Genomic DNA, 23012 nt, shown 5'->3' on the forward strand with positions numbered 1-23012 from the left:
CATTTCAGTGCAAGGAGTATGGCAAACAGTTCTGTCTGAAGGGTAGAGGCCCAATTATTGATGCGTGCTCCAATTTCTTTAAGAGAGCCATCACTCTGTACGACAACAGCAGCACTACCAGCTGCACCAGTGGATTGGTGAACAGAACCATCAGCGTAAATAATTTGCGAGAGTGTGTGCTGTGTGACTAAGTTATCAATACAGCTTAAGGCCTCATGTTTGGCTTCAAGGCGAAGTTTTGGTTGTGAGTTAAGAAGTAGTTTGGGGGGAAATGGAGGAATGGAAGTTTGGAATGGGGTAATATTCCATGGAGCGGAGAAGTGCCGCTGTTGCCTTATTTGACATAGATCATGTATCTGATTCATGCGGAGGTCGGTTCCAGTTTTTTCAATCCATCTGGAGGAGTGTTCACCAGTGCTGAGGAAAGTTTGGAGGGCTTCTGTGCAGGGGTTTGAATGAGCTTGCCTGAGCATATTAACCCCAATTAGGATATTTCTTTCAGTAACACGACCTCTGATGCTTGGAATATCAAGTTCTTTTTGCATATTTAAAATTTTGGCAGTACGAGGGCATCCTAAAATGATCCTCATTGCTTCGTTCTGCAGTTTTTCCAGCCCTCCAAGCTTCCAGTCAGACACAAGAGCAAGTAGTGGTGCAGCATAATCAACCAATGATCTAATATAAGCAAGATACATCATTTTCACAATTTTAACATTAGCACCATACCTGGGGTGAAGCCCTGCCACAACTCTAAGTGCTCTTAGTCGTTCTTTGTATTGGCGACAAAGTCTTGTTACAACAGGTCCAAGTAGTGGAACCTCAAAACCTAGATACCTGTATCTGCTTACATATTCTAGAAGAGACCCATCATGCAATTGGATCTGACGAACTGTGCCTCTCTGTCGAGGGGGACGCCTATTGAGTATCTTTGTTTTATCAGTAGAGATTATCAACCCCAGGTCCTGACAAGAGGCTAGTACATGATTAAGAATGTTTTGGGTGTTGGAGAATCCGGTGGTGTGAATCATTATATCATCAGCAAAACTAATCACATAATGATGGGGCTGACTAGGCATAGCATTAAGTAATGCATTAATTAGAATATTGAACAGTGTGGGACTGAGCACACCTCCCTGTGGAGTTCCTAATTCAAAGTCTTTAGTTACACTTCTATGTCCCTGGAACAACACAGACGATTTTCTGTTGGACAGGTAGCCTTTAATCCAGCGGAGAAGCCATCCTCCAACATCCATTCTGGCAAGTTCACTAATGATTACATGTCGGTTGGCTACATCAAAAGCGGATTTAAGGTCAAGGAAGGTAGTGTATGAGCTGTCAGTGTGCAGGGTGAGAAAGGTGGCTATGCAATGATGCACGCTCCTTCCATGCATGAAACCATGTAACCGGGGAGACAAAAATTGTTTGATTCTGTACACGAGACGATTAAGAATCATTCTCCCAAATGTTTTACACAAGCAGCTAGTAAGAGATATTGGCCGAAATGCATTTTGTTGATTGGGCTTAGGAATTGGAATGATGAGGCTGTTGGTCCAAGATTGAGGGAGCTCCCCAGTTACATAGCTCATGTTATATAATTCAAGTAATGGATTACCTGGTACTCGACACAGCAATCTGAGTATGTTGTAAGTAATACCATCCTCACCAGGCGACATGGAGTTGCCCTTAGTTAGTGCTGCATCAAGTTCATAATTAGTGAAAGGAATGTTGCAATCATCTGCCTTGCTGAGCATAAAGCAAACAAGTCTCTCCCTTGCATCATATTTGTCATTTAATTTTGCCTGTGTGGTACTGGGAAGATTGTCATAGCTAGATGTAGCAGCCCAAGCACTGACTAACTCATTCGCCCTATGTAAGGGATGAGGGTGCGCGATCTGCCCAGTTCTGTTACCCTTAATTCTATTTATGTCCCTCCAAGCCCGGCTAAGTGGGGTGTGAGCATTAAGACCGTTGACAAATTTTTCCCAGTCTGTTTGCCGCAGCTCTGTCATACGCTCTCTGGCAGCAGCAAGGGCAGTTTGGAAGAGCCTCAGCATTCCAGGGGTACGATGTTTTCTATAGGCTAGGCCTAGTCTGCGAGCAGTACGTTTCAGTGTACGAAGTTTAGAATCATTGTAATAAGTATGGTTTTTGAAGGAGGTATGATTATTATGGAAGTTTGTTGGGTTTAGAGTACCAAGAGGTTTCAGTGGCGGCTCTAAGTAGTTCTGAATACTGCTCACAAGATCATTGTTAAAGGTCTCTACAGAGGAACACTCATAGGAATTATACCAGTCAGTCACATGTGCAACAAAGTCATCATGCTGATCAGTGGGAACATTAAAACGTTTCCGTTTGAATATCCCACCAGGAAGGATAGTATTACAAATATCTAGTGAGGTTAGCCTAGGGAAATGATCAGACGCTATATCTGTTACAATGGAAGACTCACAGCTGGCAGAAGTAATGTTGAAGCCCAGGCACAGATCTAGGACGCCTCCATAGATATGTGTGGGTTCAAGATCACCTACAATTTGGACATTATCATGACTGTTTAAGAGTGGCAACAGTTGATTACCATTACGATTACCAAACTGTGAGTTTCCAATGCTTTTGTGTCTCGCATTGTAATCGCCAATAATAAGAGTAGGCTCAGAATGAGCACAAGTTGGGAGCTCCAAGTAATTAAATTTATCAGCAGGAGCATACAAGTTAAATATGTTGAGAGCAGAGTTCCCTATATAAATCCTAACACCGTGATATTGTAACCCCTCTGTTTTCTTGTGTGCAAGAAGTTGATGGGGAAGCGATTTTTTAATATATAGAACACAAGAGTAGTAGATTTGAGGTTATATGCAACAAATGATGGTAATTTAGGGGGTTGGGATTTTTCAGGGACTCTGCACTCTTGTAGACACACAACATCAATGGGTTCGGTGGTTACTTTATGATGAAGGTCAGGAAGTCTTTTTCTAAGTGATACAATATTCCAGCTTAATATAAAAAGTTTATGCGAGTTTTGATCCATTATAGTAGTCCTGGGATCATCTCGAGTTTCTCAGCATAATGAAAAAATTGTTCATATAAATAGCAGACCTTATCAATGTCAACAGCGCTACCCTTGTCCATGAGTTTTAAAAGTGCACTTCCAGTTGTAAGGCCTCTCTCTGAGAGAGAAAAGGACACACACTGAAAGACGGCAGGAAGAAAGAAAGGAAATTGAGAAAATCATCACGGAAATAGGGGGAGAAGACATGGACGAGATTGTAAATTTTCAGAGAATAGGGGGTTACTTGAAGGGGAGAAACCGACCGATCAAGCAGATTCTCAGGACAGAAACAGTGCGGAACAGGATCCTCCAAGAGAAACCACGGTTGAAAAGCTCGGAAGAGTACAAGAAGGTGTTCCTAGACAGAGACAGAACACAGAGACAGCAGCTGAGGGAGAGGACAAAAAAGCGAAAGGAGCTAGGAAAGGAGACAAGGATGGAACCAGCAGAGGTCAGAGCAGAACAGAGCAGCAAGGGCAAGCACACACACAACTATCCTCAGAACCCCACAACCTATCACACCATCCCAACACACAATACAATCCATACCCACAGCTTCCACCCAACCCCCAACCATAGAATCCCACAGTATGCTACCAGGTCTCCCACCCCCACAGTGTTGGAAAGGAAACTGAAGGTATGGTACACAAACGCTGATGGAATAACAAACAAGTGGGAGGAGTGGCACGAAAGAGTCAAAGAGGCATCACCAGACATCATAGCGATCACAGAAAACAAGCTTACAGGTATGATAACAGATGCCATCTTTCCAACGGGATACCAGATCCTGAGGAAAGACAGAAGGAACAGGGGGGTGGAGGAGTGGCATTGCTGATCAAACACCGATGGAATTTTGATGAGCTGGAGAGAGGAGACAGCGGAGAAGAAAGTGATTGCATAGCGGGAACGCTTCACTCTGGAGGTCCCAAGGTGATAATTGCAGTGATGTATAACCCACCACAGAACAGCAGGAGGCCAAGGCAAGAGTATGATGAGAGCAATAGAGCGATGGTTGACACACTGGCTGCAGTGGCCAGAAGAGCTCATGCATGCAGGGCAAAGCTCCTGATCATGGGCGACTTTAACCACAAGGAGATCGAATGGGAGAACTTGGACCCACATGGGGGCCAAGATACATGGAGGGCTAAGATGATGGAGGTGGTACTGGAAAACTTCATGTACCAACTCGTAAAGGACACTACAAGAGAGAGAGAGGAGAGAATGAACCAGCAAGACTGGACTTAGTATTCACCTTGAGTAGTGCAGATATTGAGGACATCACATATGAAAGACCCCTTGGGGCCAGTGATCATGTGGTTTTGAGCTTCGAATACACAGTAGAGCTACAAGTGGAGGGGGAAGCAGGAAGGCCAGGACAAATGAAACCAAACTACAGGAATGGGGACTACACAGGAATGAGGAACTTCCTGAATGAGGTTCAGTGGGACAGAGAACTGGCAGGGAAGCCAGTTAATGAGATGATGGAATATGTAGCAACAATGTGCAAGGAGGATGAGGAGAGGTTTGTACCCAAGGGTAACAGGAATAATGAAAAAGCCAGGATGAGCCCATGGTTCACCCAAAGATGCAAGGAGGCAAAAACCAAGTGTGCTAGGGAATGGAAGAAATATAGAAGGCAAAGGACCCAGGAGAATAAGGAGAGCAGTCGTAGAGCCAGAAACGAATATGCACAGATAAGAAGGGAGGCCCAACGTCAATATGAAAACGACATAGCAGCAAAAGCCAAATCTGACCCGAAGCTGTTAAACAGCCACATCAGGAAGAAAACAACTGTCAAGGACCAGGTAATCAGGCTCAGGAAGGAAGGAGGAGAGACAACAAGAAATGACAGTGAAGTATGTGAGGAACTCAACAAGAGATTCAAAGAAGTTTTCACAGAGGAGACAGAAGGGGCTCCAGAAAGACGGAGAGGTGGGGTACACCACCATGTGCTGGACACAGTACACACAACCGAGGAAGAAGTGAAGAGGCTTCTGAGTGAGCTAGATACCTCAAAGGCAATGGGTCCAGATAACATCTCTCCATGGGTCCTGAGAGAGAGAGCAGAGGCGCTATGTATACCCCTAACAACAATATTCAATACATCTATCGAAACAGGGAGATTGCCTGAGGCATGGAAGACAGCAAATGTGGTCCCAATCTTTAAAAAAGGAGACAGACATGAAGCACTAAACTACAGACCAGTGTCACTGACATGTATAGCATGCAAAATCATGGAAAAGATTGTCAGGAGAAGAATGGTGGAACATCTAGAAAGGAATGACCTCATCACCAGCAGCCAACATGGTTTCAGAGACTGGAAATCCTGTGTCACAAACCTACTGGAGTTCTATGACATGGTGACAGCAGTAAGACAAGAGAGAGAGGGGTGGGTAGATTGCATTTTCTTGGACTGCAAGAAGGCGTTTGACACAGTACCACACAAGAGATTAGTGCAAAAACTGGAGGACCAAGCAGGGATAACAGGGAAGGCACTGCAATGGATCAGGGAATACTTGTCAGGAAGACAGCAGCGAATAATGGTACGTGGCGAGGTGTCAGAGTGGGCACCTGTGACCAGCGGGGTCCCACAGGGGTCAGTCCTAGGACCAGTGCTGTTTCTGGTATTTGTGAACGACATGATGGAAGGAATAAACTCCGAGGTGTCCCTGTTTGCAGATGACGTGAAGTTGATGAGAAGAATTCATTCGATCGAAGACCAGGCAGAAATACAAAGGGATCTGGACAGGCTGCAGACCTGGTCCAGCAACTGGCTCCTGGAGTTCAATCCCACCAAGTGCAAAGTCATGAGGATTGGGGAAGGGCAAAGAAGACTGCAGACGGAGTACAGTCTAGGGGGCCAGAGACTACAAACATCACTCATGGAAAAAGATCTTGGGGTGAGTATAACACCAGGCACATCTGAAGCGCACATCAACCAAATAACTGCTGCAGCATATGGGCGCCTGGCAAACCTCAGAACAGCATTCCAACATCTTAATAAGGAATCGTTCAGGACCCCGTTTACCGTGTACGTTAGGCCCATATTGGAGTATGCGGCACCAGTTTGGAACCCACACCTAGCCAAGCACGTAAAGAAACTAAGGAAAGTGCAAAAGTTTGCAACAAGACTAGTCCCAGAGCTAAGAGGTATGTCCTACGAGGAGAGGTTAAGGGAAATCAACCTGACGACACTGGAGGACAGGAGAGATAGGGGGGACATGATAACAACATACAAAATACTGAGAGGAATTGACAAGGTGGACAAAGACAGGATGTTCCAGAGATTGGACACAGTAACAAGGGGACACAGTTGGAAGCTGAAGACACAGATGAATCACAGGGATGTTAGGAAGTATTTCTTCAGCCACAGAGTAGTCAGTAAGTGGAATAGTTTGGGAAGCGATGTAGTGGAGGCAGGATCCATACATAGCTTTAAGCAGAGGTATGATAAAGCTCATGGCTCAGGGAGAGTGACCTAGTAGCGATCAGTGAAGAGGCGGGGCCAGGAGCTCGGACTCGACCCCTGCAACCTCAACTAGGTGAGTACACACACACAGAGGAGCTAAGAATCGACCCCTGCAACCACAAATAGGTGAGCGCGCGCGCGCACACACACACACACACACACACACACACACACACACACACACACACACACACACACACACACACACACACACACACACACACACACACACACACACACACACACACACACACACACACACACACACACACACACACACACACACACACACACACACACACACACACACACACACACACACACACACACACACACACAAGACTGCAAACCTCACTCAAGATCTAGGGGTGAGTATAATACCGAGCATGTCGCCAGAAGCACACATTTACCAGATAACTGCTGCGGCATATAGGCGCCTGGCAAACCTGAGAATAGCATTCCGACACCTCAGTAAGGAATTGTTCAAGACTGTATACACTGTGTATGTCAGGCTCATACTGGAGTACTCGGCACCAATTTGGAACCCACACCTGGTCAAGCACATCAAGAAGTTAGAGAAAGTGCAAAGGTTTGCAACAAGGCTTGTTCCAGAGCTAAGGGGAATGTCCTACGAAGAAAGGTTAAGGAAAATCGATCTGACGACACTGAAGGACGGGAGGGTCAGGGGTGACATGATAACAACATACAAAATACTGCATGGAATAGATAAGGTGGACAGAGACAAGATGTTCCAGAGATGAGACACAGAAACGAGGGGTCACAATAGGAAGTTGAAGACTCAGACGAGTCAAAGTGATGTTAGGAAGTATTTCTTCAGCCACAGAGTTGTTAGGAAGTGGAATAGTCTGGCAAGTGATGTAGTGGAGGCAGGAACCATACATAGTTACAAGACGAGGTATGATAAAGCTCATGGAGCAGGGAGAGGGAGGACCTAGTATCGGTCAGTGAAGAGACGGGGCCAGGAACTGAATCTTGACCCCTGCATCCACAATTAGGTAAGTACACACACTTGTGCTTTTTTTTTTACATACCTATCTTGTAATTTTGCTCTATATTCCTCTTGTCTTTTAATTTTTTTTTTTTACTTTCCTGTGATACGAGTTTGCTGCACATGTTTATCTAATTTTTTTTTATTCTTTCGTAAATTTTATACTCTTCCAGATCATTTATCCTTGGTAGGTAGGTCAAAAGTTCCCTGAGATAAAAAAAAAAATATATATATATACAGTGGACTCCGCATACCGTTGGCATCACATAACGTTAAATCCGCATACCGCTACATTTTATCGCCAAGTTTTTTACTTCGCATACCGCTAAAAAACCCGCTCAACGCTGTTCGTCCGAGACGCGTCTAATGTGCGCCCTTAGCCAGCCTCACATGTTCCGCCGGTGGCATTGTTTACCAGCCAGCCTCCGTGGTAACATCCAAGCATACAATCGGAACATTTCGTATTATTACAGTGTTTCTGGTGATTTTATCTGCAAAATAAGTGACCATGGGCCCCAAGAAAGCTTCTAGTGCCAACCCTACAGCAATAAGGGTGAGAATTACTATAGAGATGAAGAAAGAGATCATTTATAAGTATGAAAGTGGAGTGCGTGTCTCCGAGCTGGCCAGGTTGTATAGTAAACCCCAATCAACCATCGCTGCTATTGTGGGCAACAAAAAGGCAATCAAGGAAGCTGTTCTTGCCAAAGGTTTAACTGTGTTTTCGAAACAGAGATCGCAAGTGATGGAAAATGTTGAGAGACTCTTATTGGTGTGGATAAATGAGAAACAGATAGCAGGAGATAGCATCTCTCAAGTGATCATAAGTGAAAAGGCTAGGAAGTTGCATGAGGATTTAATTAAAAAAATGCCTGCAACTAGTGATGATGTGAGTGAATTTAAGGCCAGCAAAGGTTGGTTTGAGAGATTTAAGAGGCGTAGTGGCATACATAGTGTGATTAGGCATGGTGAGTCTGCCAGTTCGGACCACAAAGCAGCTGAAAAATATATGCAGGAATTCAAGGAGTACATAGAAACTGAAGGACTGAAACCTGAACAAGTGTTTAATTGTGATGAAACAGGCCTGTTTTGGAAGAAAATGCCAAGCAGGACCTACATTACTCAGGAGGAAAAGGCACTCCCAGGACATAAGCCTATGAAAGACAGGCTTACTCTGTTGATGTGTTCCAATGCTACTGGTGATTGCAAAGTGAAGCCTTTATTAGTGTATCACTCTGAAACTCCCAGAGCGTTCAGGCAAAAGAATGTCCTCAAGGAGAATTTGTGTGTGCTGTGGAGGGCAAACAGTAAGGCATGGGTCACTAGGGACTTTTTCTATGACTGGTTACACCATGCATTTGCCCCCAATGTGAAAGATTACCTAACTGAAAAGAAATTAGAACTTAAGTGCCTCCTGGTGTTAGACAATGCCCCTGGTCATCCTACAGACGTGGCAGAGCGACTTTATGGGGACATGAAATTCATTAAGGTGAAGTTTTTGCCTCCTAATACCACTCCTCTCCTGCAGCCCATGGACCAGCAGGTTATTGCAAACTTCAAAAAACTGTACACAAAAGCTCTGTTTGAAAGTTGCTTTGTAGTGACCTCAGAAACTCAACTGACTCTAAGAGAGTTTTGGAGAGATCACTTTAATATCCTCAGTTGTGTAAACCTTATAGGTAAGGCTTGGGAGGGAGTGACTAAGAAGACCTTGAACTCTGCTTGGAAGAAACTGTGGCCAGAATGTGTAGACCAAAGGGATTTTGAAGGGTTTCAGGATAACCCTGAGAATCCTATGCCAGTTGAGGAATCCATTATGGCATTGGAAAAGTCCTTAGGGTTGGAGGTTAGTGGGGATGATGTGGAAGAGTTGGTGGAGGAGGACAATGAAGAACTAACCACTGATGAGCTGATAGATCAACTTCAACAGCAAGAGGCCAGACCTGAGGAAACTGGTTCGAAGGAGGGGAGAGAGAAATTGATGAAATTGCCTACTACAAAGATTAAGGAAATCTGTGCAAAGTGGCTTGAAGTGCAAACCTTCATGGATGAAAATCACCCTCACACAGCTATTGCAAGCCGTGCTGGTGACTATTACACTGACAATGTTGTGAAACACTTTAGGGAAGTCATAAAGGAACGAGAGGTACAGGCCACTATGGACAGATATGTTGTGCGACAGAACTCCAGTGACTCTGAAGCTGGTCCTAGTGGCATTAAAAGAAAAAGGGAAGTAACCCCAGAAAAGGACTTGACACCTCAAGTCTTAATGGAAGGGGATTCCCCTTCTAAACACTAACACTCTCTCCTCCTCCCATCCCATCAATCATCACCAGATCTTCAATAAAAGTAGGTGTCATGTAATTGTGCATGCCTTTTTCAGTTTGTGTGTATTAAAATTAATATTTCATGTGGTAAAAATTTTTTTTTTTCATACTTTGGAGTGTCTTGCACGGATTAATTTGATTTCCATTATTTCTTATGGGGAAAATTCATTCGCATAATGATAATTTCGCATAACAGTGAGCTCTCTTGCACGGATTAATATCGCTATGCGGGGGTCCACTGTATAGTATATTTAAAGACTAAAAAATAATAAATGACTTTTACAAAATAGTAAAAATTAATGTTGAAAGTTGGTGAGTGATTGACTGCTTCATTGTTTGGCAAATTTTATGATTAAAACAGTCTTAGTTTTTAAGTATATTTATTGATGTACAAATACAATTTCACAGTTACTTCATAAGTGTTCATTGTTAGTAAAGTGCCAGTAACCTTTGTATACACTAGCCTGAAAATAGGTATTACAGGCATAGAGTTCAGATTCAGCAACCATTGTTAAGAAAAATAGTTTGGTGCTTTCATGCATGTGCATTTAATACAGTCAGTGAATGAGGAATTATATCTGGAAATTCATAATATCTTACAGGTACGTTATATTCACTGAAATAATGTACTGTTTACAATTAATTTTTTTCCTTTTTAAAGTCTGATACTGTATTGAATATATTTCTGTACCTCTTGTTTGTGTCATGAATTTATTTTGATGATAATCTTAATTCATGTCATGAACTTTTCCTTGGGTATGTCATAATTTCCTATTGGGCTGCTACAGCTATGCTGAAACCTGAGGATTATTTTTTCCTAATTTTCTTGTAACTGCTAGGTATGTTTTAAACCTTCTCATGTCTCATCCAATGACTTTCTTTCTGCTAGAAATCAATCCTGGTAAAGTGATTATTGAGGGCAAAACGAAGGTGGTTCATGGAGTGGCTGACAACCCAAGAGTCGTCTTAGTTGTGAACAAGGATCGCATTACAGCAGGCGATGGTGCCAGGGCACATGATTTGGAGGGCAAGGCCGCTATTTCCAATGCCACGAATGGCAAGGTCTTCATGTTCCTTAATGAGGCAGGTGGGTCTTATGCCTACCAAAAATTGAGATTTCATATATCTCTTGGGGAACTGTGTATACAGTCCAAAGAAATGTGCAAAAAATATCTTAATATTAAATAACTAGCCTTATTCAGGCTAGGTAATTTTCCAGATTATAAATATTTAGACTTTAAACTCGGTTTGTCATAATGAATGGCTGTCATTGAATAAACAGAAAGGTGGACTGGAGGCTCAAACTGTGGTTAACAGGCCCAGCACTGGACCTGCTAATCTCTGGACCAGAGTTAGAGCCTCCTGTTCATCTTTCAGTTTATTCATTTAGACCTTAATTTACATTTTTATTAGTTAGCTAAAAATATATCATAGATCTGTAGCTGCCATTATTTATTTTAGTAATTGGGTAGTAAACATTTTGAAATAGTATTAAATTTAATATGAAAGACGAAGTAAACCATAGAACTGATGGAGAAATAAAGGTGAGTGGTGCATTGAGGTATCTGTGGTGACAAAGAACATTATCCATGGAGACAAAGAAAGGAATGTATGAAAGTATAGTGGTACTAACACTCTTATATGGGTGTGAAGCTTTGGTTGTAAAATGCAGCAGCAAGAAGGAAGCTGGAGGTAGTGGAAATGTTGTGTTTAAGGGCAGTGTGTGGTGTAAATATTATGCAGAGAATTCGTAGTGTGGAAATTAGGAGGAGGTGCAGGGTTATTAAAAGTATTATTCAGAGAGCTGAGGAAGGGTTTGGTCATTTACAGAGGATGGAGCAAAATAGGATGACGGAGAGGGTATATAAATCTATAGTGGAGGGAAGGAGGGGTAGGGGTTGTCCTAGGAAAGGATGGAGGAAGGGGGTAAAAGAGGTTTTGTGTGTAAGGGGCTTGGACATACAGCAGGCATATGTGAGCTTGTTAGATAGGAGTGAGTGGAGACTAATGGGTTTTTGGTGCTTTACAAGCTGTTGGAGTATGAGGAGGGTAATATTTTGTGAAGGAATTCAGAGAAACTGGTTCAACCAGACTTGAGCCCTGGAGGTGGGAAGTACAGTGCCTGCACTATAAAGGAGGGGGTTAGGATATTTGCTGTTTAGAGTGACATGTAAGCTGTAAAGTAAAAGGACACAAGTGCAACTAATGTGACATTTTATTGTGGCAACGTTTCACTCTCCAGGAGCTTTGTCAAGCTGTTACCAACAATGTATGGACACAGAGGGTATATGTAGACTTAGAGTGAGGTGGTGGTGGTGGTAGTAGTAGTAGTAGTAGTAGTAGTGATATAAGTTGTAGTAGTAGCAGTAATACAGTAAGGTAGAATAATTAATTTGCATATGAGTAAAAGGATATAAAAGCTATAACTTGGGTAGCTTAAAAATAAGTTAGACAAATATTTCTATTGGAGGTTGAATTAGAGAAGGCCTATTTCAGTGTACATCCTCTGTAATGTGCTTGTGTAGTATTAGCAGGAGACACTATGTGATGGCAAGGTTTACTGTTTTCAGGAGGAGTCTTGCTAAGACTTCAGAGATGGTGAAGCTGCCTTTGTTTTTTTTTAATTGTATTAGAAACGGCGATTAGTGATTCAAGGCACTTGCGTCTGTGGAAATTAGTTTCTTTGATCACTAATTGGGCATCCCTGAATTTCATGAGATGTTTGGTGGAATTCTGGTGTTGTACACAGGCATTGTTCAAGTTATTGTTCCTACGTGCATAAATGGTGTTCATTGAGGTGGGTGTCGAGGTTTCTTGCTGTTTCACCTACATAAATCTTGTCTCTGCCTCCACAGGGTATAGTGTAAACCCCTGCGTTGACTGGTTCGTGGTGCTTGGATTTTGTCCTGGTTAGATACTTTATTGAAGTGCTGGAAGCGATAGCGACTCTAGTGTTAGCTTGTGAAAGTACTTTAGAAACGTTCAAAGATTGCAAGAGAGGAGCTCTTCAGATTATTAATTCTCCACGCACGAACACCACTCCTAACAAAGTTATAATTCTTCCCAACAGCCAGGTTGCATTGAATGTTTCTAAAGTACTTTCACTGTGTGCTGCAGGATTTGTTTTATGTGGTGCACACTTACCACATAGATGTATTCTCTCATATGTAGGCCCAAATTTACTGCACACAGCTTATCTGAGTGGGCTGAGCTCATGGCGTAGAACTGCGGTTTGGACCCTCACCTCAAAGCCGTAGAACTACGGCATGGACCCTGAAAGGGTTAAGGCCGGCAGAGGCTGGTTCGACAAATTCAAGAAGCGAACTGGCAGTGTGGTAAGGCTGCAAGTTCGGACAAACATGGGGCCAAAGAATTCGTTGATTCCCCTTCCAAACAATAACCTCTCCTCCTCCCTCTCCCCTCCTCGCTGTCTTCCATATGCCAACAAGAGTCTTCAATAAAGGTAAAAGTGATGTTAAATGTTCATTTTTTCATTTCATTAGTCATATTTATTTCTCATTGTTTTCCATATGTAAAGCTATAGCTATTCTGTATAAAATGTATTTTTTACTGTATTAATATTTTTGGGTGTCTGGAATGGTTTAATTGGATTTACATTATTTCTTATGGGAAATATTGCTTTAGTTTTCGTATGATTCTGTTTTCGTTGGACTTTTTCGAACGGATTAATCACGAAAGCCGAGGTTCCACTGTACTGTACGTACTTGCATCGGTGATTAAAGTGTTGACAGATAGCTCAAATATGTGTTTGCATGGGATTCTTTTACTATGAAAGAATGGCGTGCAGATCTACTGATCTGCTTGCCATTCTTGCATCACTTACAATGCCTAATGTCCCTTAGAAAGTTTTATTGTGTACTGTTCACTGACTTATATGATGATCTGATGGCAATGGCAAAAATTTGCCTTTGTTTAATTTGTTGCCTGGAAATTTGGGAATGGTTAACAAAAATCCATTTGAATTAAAGGATGTGAAATTTTGCTTGTGCCGTGGGTATATATGTATATATTGGGATCTTAGATGACAGATGCTGAGGCTGAAAACTGCTTTATTGGGTACAGTAGGACCCCCCTTATCTGTGAGTCCAGTTTCCAGAGTTTGTTTTCCATGGTTTCCTGTGGCCCAAAAATATGCCTTAATTTTGCATAATAATGACCACAAAGCACAAAAGTAGTGGTGATGACAGTTCTCCAAAGACTAAGAGAAGCCCTGAGGTGCTTCTCATCAGTGAAAAGTGATAATTCTCCAATTATTGTGCATAATTTATCAATTAAACTTTATCATAGATATGTATGCAAACAAAAAATGACTTGTATGTAGGATTTGCTACTATCTTCGATTTTGAGTATGCACAGTAGGTCTTGGAATGGATCCTGCACAGATATGGGGGGACTACTGTACTGTATTCTACATAGCAGAAGTGTGCCTTAGTGATTTTTATGGGCAACATAGGTTTATATGTTAAAAGCTACAGTTCCACTGGGACTTTCAATTCAATTCAATTCAATTCAAACTTTATTCTCTATAAGTATTACAATGCTGAGTTTACAGAATTTGGTTATTGTGTGGTTTACATGTAGTAAAATAATAATTAGAGTGTACCACTAGAACGCCTAGCATGGCTAGGCATTTCGGGCAGACTTATATTAAATCTTAGGTTTAAAATGTTACAGAATTATGAGATAAGTTGGTATTATGGCTAAGTGACTAAATACTAGTTGTGAGTTTAGCAATGTGAATGCTTTTGTTTTGGCACTATACATAGTTTCAGTATTGGAGTATCACAGGCCAACTTTTGACTAGTTAAGATTCATTATTTTGAGATTGAGATTGATATTTCTGTTTATGGTCAAATGGGTGAGTGAGTGTAAGTGTGAACCACCAGGTGGTATTCGTATTATTAGTTGACAGGGTGTATCAGGGAGATAAGATGTTTTCTGATGGTAGTTTTGAAGGTGATGAATGTGTCTGCAGTTTTGGAATTTTCAGGTAGGATGTTCCAGATTTTAGGGCCTTTGACATACATTGAATTTTTGTAAAGGTTTAGTCGGACACGGGGAATGTCATAGAGATGTTTGTGTCTGGTGTTGTGCCTGTGGGTTCTGTCACAACTATCAAGAAAGCGTTTTAGGTTCAGCAATAATCTGTAGAGGGTCAAGGATGAAATTTTTAACCTAAATCTTTCAGCAGAAATACCATCACCTGATAGGGGCCCTGTGATATGAAAGTGGTAGTAAGGAATTTTTTAAATCTTGTGTTTCAATTTAGATCTTCTAAATTTAATTACATTTTTAATTTATGTGATGTCTGAAGAGATATCTTTGATATTTTAAGCAATAGTTCACATATACCTTTAGATAGCTTAATAAATTTTTACTGGATGCTAACTTAATTTTCTGTAAGATATTGTCTTATTATTTTTGCTAATGTCTTGTTTTTTCATATACACACACTGAATGTCCACTGGATCCTAGTACTTGGCACATTATACAAATTGGTCAATTTAGATACCTTCATGTACTACCTGTATTTTTATAGTGTTGTATAATCTCTTAACTTTCTTAATCCTCTGTGCATGGGTCTCTATGAAGCAAATAGTGGACAAAACTAGAATGGTGGGCCAATCTAGATCAGTTTTCCATCAACTTGTTTAGTCTGAAAAAAAAAAATAGCAAACTTTAGTATTATTCATGCAAGTCCCAGAATCTTCAAAGGATGATTTGCAATGGGATGCCATCTTATGAATTTAAATTGTTATTCTGTTTAAGGAATTAATAACAGTCTGTCATGAACAGATAGATTAAAATTTTCTTCTTCATCAAATCTGTATTGTAACACATCCTTTGACTTAACAGGTATCAAGACATCATGGATACGAACATGTGACAGCACTACATACTTGGCTCGTAAATGCCACATGGTACCACTAGAATGGGTGACTCGTAGAGTTGCAACAGGGTCCTTCTTAAAGCGTAATGTTGGTGTCACTGAGGGTTACCGATTCACACCACCTAAGATGGAGACATTTTTTAAGGTGAAGAATGTCACGTGTTGCTTGTATTAAATAAATTCATATAAAAAATTCAGATTAGTATTTACCTGGGTTTGGTATTGCTCAGTATTTTAAGTGTTCTAAAGAAGTAATTGTAATCTGAATGGATGCATTATGACTGTCACTGAATTGTTATTGTCATGAAGGGTCCCAAATACATATTTGAGAAAGTAGCTCTTGATTAAATCTATTTGGAAATAGTTTTTATATTATCAAAAGGAGTGGATAACAGTTAAATTGCCTCTTAGTACATACCTCATTCCAGTAAATAACTACTAGAGATCTAATTCTAGTCTATATTTATTCCAAATAGGTAATACATACTGGCAATTGTTATTTAAACTGAAGATTCCTGGTAAATTGAGATGCACATACAAAGTTTTTTTATTTGAAGGACATTGATTTTGATTCTTTTGCCAGGATGATGCAAACCATGACCCACAGTGGAGTGAAGAACAGGTTTTAGAAGCAAAGCTGAATGTTGGAGGTGTAGTGATTGGGCGCTATGAGTATGATATTATGGCACGTACAACTGTGACAGTGTTTGAGGTGCTGGAACGTGCATGGGGGGCTTTAGATTGTGCTCTCATTGATATGAAGATAGAATTTGGAATTGATGCAGAAACTAGTAAGTGCCAGTGATTTGAGGAACATGCAAGAGAAAGGCTTGGTGGGAATCTAGTTAATAAATGAGTGATATTAATCTTTATGATGTAATGCTGATCAGTGGTCTTAGGTATCGGAATTGCAAGAAATTGAATACAATAACACTTAAAAAAATACCAATGCTTTTCTTGTTAATTAAGCACTGTATTATTTTAATGATTTCTGCTTCAAACATCCTTAGTTTTATCAAAAGTTCTTTTATTTTACAAATTAATTTTGTATAGCATTGGTTTCCTGGTAGATCTTCACATGTAATCATTTGATTACCACAGTGATAGTGGTTTGGGGAAAAAAAAAAATAGACTTCCTCATCCTAGTAATTCATACTGTAGGGTAGTAACTATTGTTACATGCCTTATTTTTTCCTCCCAGAGCACAGTGTTTTATGCAATTTTTTTAGGAGACAGATGCAAGGGTAAGGCATCTGTTGTACTACTCAGCCCTGGCCAGTGGTGGAAATAGTTGGCAGCAGTCGAGTAAAATAATTGAAGATTAAAATAAATACATTGCCATATTAAAGAAATTCAGATTTAAATGGATTATTGTTTTTTCCATTAGAAGACATCCTGGTTTCTGACACAATTGACTCTGACTCCTGGAGATTGTGGCCGGCAGGTGACAAAAGGCTCATGAAGGACAAACAGGCAGGTTATCTTGGTTTATCATCAAAATGTATTTAAAGATATTTAAAACTGCTGATTACTGTATTACTTGATTTATAAGCTGTTATATAATTGCTATGAAAAAATGATTTCTTTTCACAACTTAACCCTTTCAGTGACCATCTCTTAGAACTAGGTCATTGAGGCCAGGGTCCCTTACATAGTTCAACATCATGAACTTGGCATGGGCCTGTGTGGTGGGTGTACACTGTATAAAAACAATCCTGCCCCACACAGTGCATGATGGGAAAAGCAAAACTGACCATGTGTTTGATTAAAATAGTTAATTTGAGGTGTTTTCTAGGATGGTTTTTATGGTTTGATTGCCTGTTTCTTGGTATTATTTGATAGAATGAAAGACAATCTACTGAAATATAAATGATTTTGGTTGGTTTCAGGATTGGAAGGAGCTTGAAATTGGGCTCAAAGTAATGGAAATATTCGCCTTTTGCTAATTTTCCTGAGGACGGATAAAGATTATGAATTCAAAGTGGAATAAATCTTCTATTTTTGTGTGATTATTAATTCAAAATGGAAGGATGTGATTAATGAACAGAGGAAATGTTATTTTAGTGCCAGAAATGGGCAGTTTCTTGTGCTCATGAAAGGCATAGTAACAAAATAGCTAAGAATTTGGCCTCTTGGGGCATTGAAATTTACTTTAAATAGGACTGAAAGAGGGTGAAGTTGGCAATGCATAAAGTGCACCCAGGCTTCTAACTTTGTAAGTTTTTCATCAAATTTCATACTTTAGGTGTCATTACCTTCAGAAAAGGATTGTATACTATATCAGTTTTTTTTTAAAGTGGACACTTGGGGTGATATTAATTTTGGTGGTCTAGACAGTGAAAGTGTTAACATACTTTTTAAAAGGCATTGATTAGCTTTGGATTTTTTTTTTTTTTTTTTATAAAATTTTTGTATTGGATATACCCACCTATCCTGAGCTTATTTATTTCAGCCATTTTAAGACTTAAAATTCTAGTACATTCTAAAAATTGTACTTCACAGGTATACCGCAATTTGAAGACTGTGACGGATGAGGGACTGAGCGAGGTAAAGAGGAACTTTCAATGGGTTGCAGACAAGTTGGATAACTTTCTTCCCAAGCCAAGAGGACTGGCAAGTGATTCTTTAATATACTAAGTTCAAAATAAAACTACACTAATAAAATTTTAATTTAGAATTGTTTCACAAACAATATTAATAGACTAAACCATGTTATAGGTGCTGAAACTAAAGATAGTTGATAGAGTTCAGGTAGAACCTAATTTTAATTTCTTTATGCTTACTCTCAAATTGCATGTTAGGAAATGTATTTCTGTAGGTATGATAGCTGCTGTAATGCTATAATGAAGATAGGGAATATTGATAAATTTTCTTAATAGGAAAATAATGATGTGCATACATTTATTTATTTATTATTTATTTGGACATGATACATAGAAATACAGTGGTTAAGTGTACATGCCAAAAGCCTTTTGTATGCAGAGCATTATGGGTAGGCTTAAAATTAACTTAAGATTAACTAAGCAATGATATATTCAGTGGTAAAAATGACATTAAACAAATAACAATTAAGCACAAATGAGTATTTCAAAGACAGATCATATGGTCATTTGATGAGTTGCTGTGCATTCAAGAGAATGGAGTATTTTATTAGGTAATGTAATTCAAAAAACAAAGTTTGATAGGGTCACAGGTTATAATTTATGAGAAACAGTTATGCAGTATTTATTTAGTTGTGGGTGAGTAAGTGGTTTTTAAGAAGAGACTTGAATTTATAAACAGACATTGTTTCTTTTATGGTCACAGGTAATGAATTCCAGATTTTTGGGCCTTTTATGTGCATTAAGTTTTTGCATAGTGTGAGATGGACACGAGGAACATCAAAGAGTGATCTGTGCCTTGTGTTATGGTCATGTGTTCTGTTCAGGTTGGTAAGATGTTTGAGGGGAGGGTTTATATCCAAATTAAGTGTTCTATGTATGTAGTAGGTACAATAATAAGTATGGATGTTTTGTACGGTGAGTAGGTTTAGAGTTTTGAATATTGATGGAGTATGCTGCCGGTAGTGGGAATTTGTTATCATTCTGTTGGGTAATTAATGGTCTGAGATGGTTTATTGTTGTTGAGCCCCATGCACAAATTCCATAGGTGAGATAGGGGTAAATGAGTGAGTGATATAGGGCCAGGAGGGCTGACTGTGAAACATAGTATCTTCGATAGTATGCCTACGATCTTGGAAGTTTTCTTGGAAATTTGTTGTACATGTGTTTGAAATTTGAGCCTATTATCAAGGTGGATTCCTAAGAATTTTCCATCTGTGAGCTTTGTGATAGGTGATCCATTTATCATGCATTTTTATACAAGTGGATTTACTAGTTTTGCCATCAGGGTTTGGGGACAGGTTGCCAGAGGCTTATAGCAGTCCCTTAGTTCAGAGGCTAGGTTATATCTGTGTAGTCACCTAATCAGTTACCAGCCAAATCCAATGGTGATTATGCTTTTCAACCAAATGGAGTTCACATCATTCTACATATGCCAGTTTTTCTTGAAATCTTCATTATAATTGCAACTTTTAAGGTTAAAATATTTTCTGGTGATACATGTCATGAACTGTTGACTCCAGGATAATATTCTAGTTTGATTCTACTCCATTTAGGATAAAAACTTAGGTTGGCCTTTTCTGAGGAAAAGGGTCAATCTAAGTTTTTTAGCAGAACTATTGCTTATTTAATGAAAAGTGTAGGTAAAATTTATTTTCCATTAATCTATGTGATGCTTGTGCACTGTAAGATCATTGATAATTGTCTTTTCATAATTCTTTTCATTGAACATGCAGACAGTGGTAAAGCTGATCACACTAACATTTAACACCCTGATGCTATAGTCATTAAATTTATAAATATTTATCTTGGATATTTCACTGGTAATGGAAATATTCCTCAACTCCTTTTCATTTCCCTCATCATTCTCATAAAAAGTGACAGATCTTCACACTTTAAAGGGCTTGACATTTTTTGTTATATCATACCAGATTTCTTCCAAAAGAAGTTTGGGACTTTAATTTTTAATTCCCATTTAGCTGCACTCGAAAATCTCTTGAAGATGTCAGTTGACATATTCCATTGTGATTGAATATTTTTACCTGATATATCCAGACACAATGCAGAATTATATCCATAACTGTACTGCATGTGTCTTCACCTAACACTTTTCTTTTCTTCATGGCCAACATTTGCACTAAAGTTGTTCATTTTTATTTTTTCCCCATGATGCTTAAATGTCCTTACCACTTACTTCTTTGTTCTGCAATTCTTTCCCATTACTCTAATGATCATTCTGGCAGTAATAATTGCAGTTTTTAGGAACATTTGACTTTTATTATTGTATGGTATTCCATAATAAAATGTAAGTGACAGGAAGGTAGATGTAGGTCTGTAATTTCTTTTTCTGTTAGAGTTCTGGTAGAGTAAACCCCTACCATCAGTTTATATTATTCCATTATATATTGCCAGATTCTGAACACCCAGCACCAATAGTTATGTAGTTGATGATGAAGACACACAAGCAGCAATTAGAAACCATGTTTAAGACATTTCACCTACACACAGGCTTTTTTTTAACCATTTCAGGGTTTCTGACGTACTAGTACGGCTTACGCATCAAGGTCCTTTATTGACTTACTAGAACGCCTAAATTCTAGCACCTTCAAATCTAGCGAGAGAAAGCTGATAGGCCTGCATATGAAAGAATGTGTCTATGTGGTCAGTGTGCATGATATAAAAAAATCCTGCAGCACTCAGTGCATAATGAGAAAAAAAACTCCGACCGTGTTTTTTGTTTAAAACAGCGACTTTGCAGTGTATTTTTGTTTGGTATTTATGGTTGTATTCTAGTTTTCCTGGTCTCATTTTATAGAATTGAAGACATACAGTATTACAGAAATTGAAGTTATTTTGATTGGTTTTATAATGGAAAGTACCTTGAAATTGAGCTCAAAGTAGCAGAAATGTTCGATTTTTATCAAATTTCAAAAGTAAACAAATCATGCCAAGCGTCCAATACACTTCAACTGAAAAAAAAAAAACATACCACGGGTGAGGATAGAACCCGCGATCAGAGAGTCACGTCAACTGGCGAGTCTAATATTCTTTCACAAGTGCATTGATATTATTTATACCATTTCTACAACATTTCTACACTAATGCAGTAGTCTGCATAACAGTAAATCTTCTATTTTTTTTTGTGAGAATAAAAATTCAAAGTGGAAAGCAAAAGAGATATAAGAGGGGCCTGGGGACGTGAGTGATGAACAGATAAAATGTTATTTTAGTGCCAGGAATGTCTGTCTTGCTTATTCTGGACCCTATTTGGAAATTGGCATCTTCTGAAATTTGTGTGAAATTGGCAAATTTGCCAATTTCTGACCACTTTATTGGATACTTGAAATCGGTAAATAGGTGGTTTCTTGTACTCATTCGATAGAAAAAATGGAGTTCTAGCAAAATAGATATGATTTTTGTCGATTAATACGCTGAAATTGGCCGAGAATACAGCTCAAAGTGGGCGAAATCGCCGATGCGTAAACAACGCCAAGACTGCTAACTTTGCGATAGCATAATTCCGTAAGTTTTCCATCAAATTTCATACTTTTGGTGTCATTATGATCAGGAAAAGATTCTCTATCATTTCATAAGAATTTTTTTTTTTTTGTTTTTTCCGAAAAATTTTCAACCCTGAGAACGAGTTTAGGAGAGGGCCTCTCGACCCTGAAAGATTATACTGTACCTGGTGGTAGCAAAATATGTTGGCAGAAGACAGGAACATAGTCAGGCATGAATACAAAAGATAAGCAAATATTGAAAAGTGCTGCAGTTGAGCTACTGGTTCACATTGGGTAAATCTTGAGATACAATGTCATATTGAGTAATGTTATAGTGATTGGTGGTATAACCAGTGTGCTGAGTGGTGTGTGGCTCACCACAAAATGCTTTGTTTGACATCTGTATTGCAAGAGGTTCAAAGATTCTCTATAAGGATTACAATGCTGAGTTTACAGAATTTGGTTATTGTGTGGTTTACATGTAGTAAAATAATGATTACAGAGTGTACCACTAGAACACCTAGCATGGCTAGGCATTTCGGGCAGACTCAGTTTAATTCTTAATTTTAAAATATTACAAATTATGAGGTAAGTTGGTATTATGGCTAAGTGACTAAATACTAGTTTGTGAGTTTAGCAATGTGAATGCTTTTGTTTTGGCACAGTACATAGTTTCAGTATTGGAGTATCACAGGATTCATTATTTTAAGATTGAGATTAATATTTCTGTTTATGGTCAAATGGGTGAGTGAGTGTAAGTGTGAACCACCAGGTGGTATTCGTGTAGTTAGTTGACGGGGTGTATCAGGGAGATAAGATGTTTTCTAATGGTAGTTTTGAAGGTGATGAATGTGTCTGTAGTTCTAGAGTTCTCAGGTAGGGTGTTCCAGATATTAGGGCCTTTGACATACATTGAATTTTTGTAAAGGTTTAGTCGGACCCAGGGAATGTCGTAGAGATGTTTGTGTCTGGTGTTATGCCTGTGGGTTCTGTCACAACTATCAAGAAAGCATTTTAGGTCAAGGTTGATATTGGAGTTTAAGGTCCTGTAGATGTAGATTGCATAGTAGTAAGTGTGGATGTACTGAACAGGGAGTAAGTTTAGATCTATGAAGAGTGGGGGGGGGGTGTTACCAGGGATGGGATTTAG

The 23012-nt window shown here is 39.5% G+C and overlaps 1 protein-coding gene across 1 annotated transcript in view; it reads left to right on the forward strand.

Annotated features, from left to right (window-relative positions):
- Positions 1-10706: 10706 nt before the first annotated feature.
- The window catches only part of Paics (PAICS bifunctional enzyme), a 28030-nt gene continuing 15724 nt past the window's right edge, over positions 10707-23012 (forward strand). The window contains exons 1-5 of the mRNA XM_053776285.2: positions 10707-10938; positions 15729-15907; positions 16346-16553; positions 17150-17235; positions 18265-18375. Of these exons, the coding sequence (XP_053632260.1) occupies positions 10710-10938; positions 15729-15907; positions 16346-16553; positions 17150-17235; positions 18265-18375 (813 nt within the window). The 5' untranslated portion in view covers positions 10707-10709. The remainder of the gene's footprint in view (positions 10939-15728; positions 15908-16345; positions 16554-17149; positions 17236-18264; positions 18376-23012) is intronic.

This window comes from Cherax quadricarinatus, chromosome 19 (genome assembly GCF_038502225.1).
Source record: "Cherax quadricarinatus isolate ZL_2023a chromosome 19, ASM3850222v1, whole genome shotgun sequence".
Taxonomy (NCBI): Eukaryota; Metazoa; Arthropoda; class Malacostraca; order Decapoda; family Parastacidae; genus Cherax; species Cherax quadricarinatus.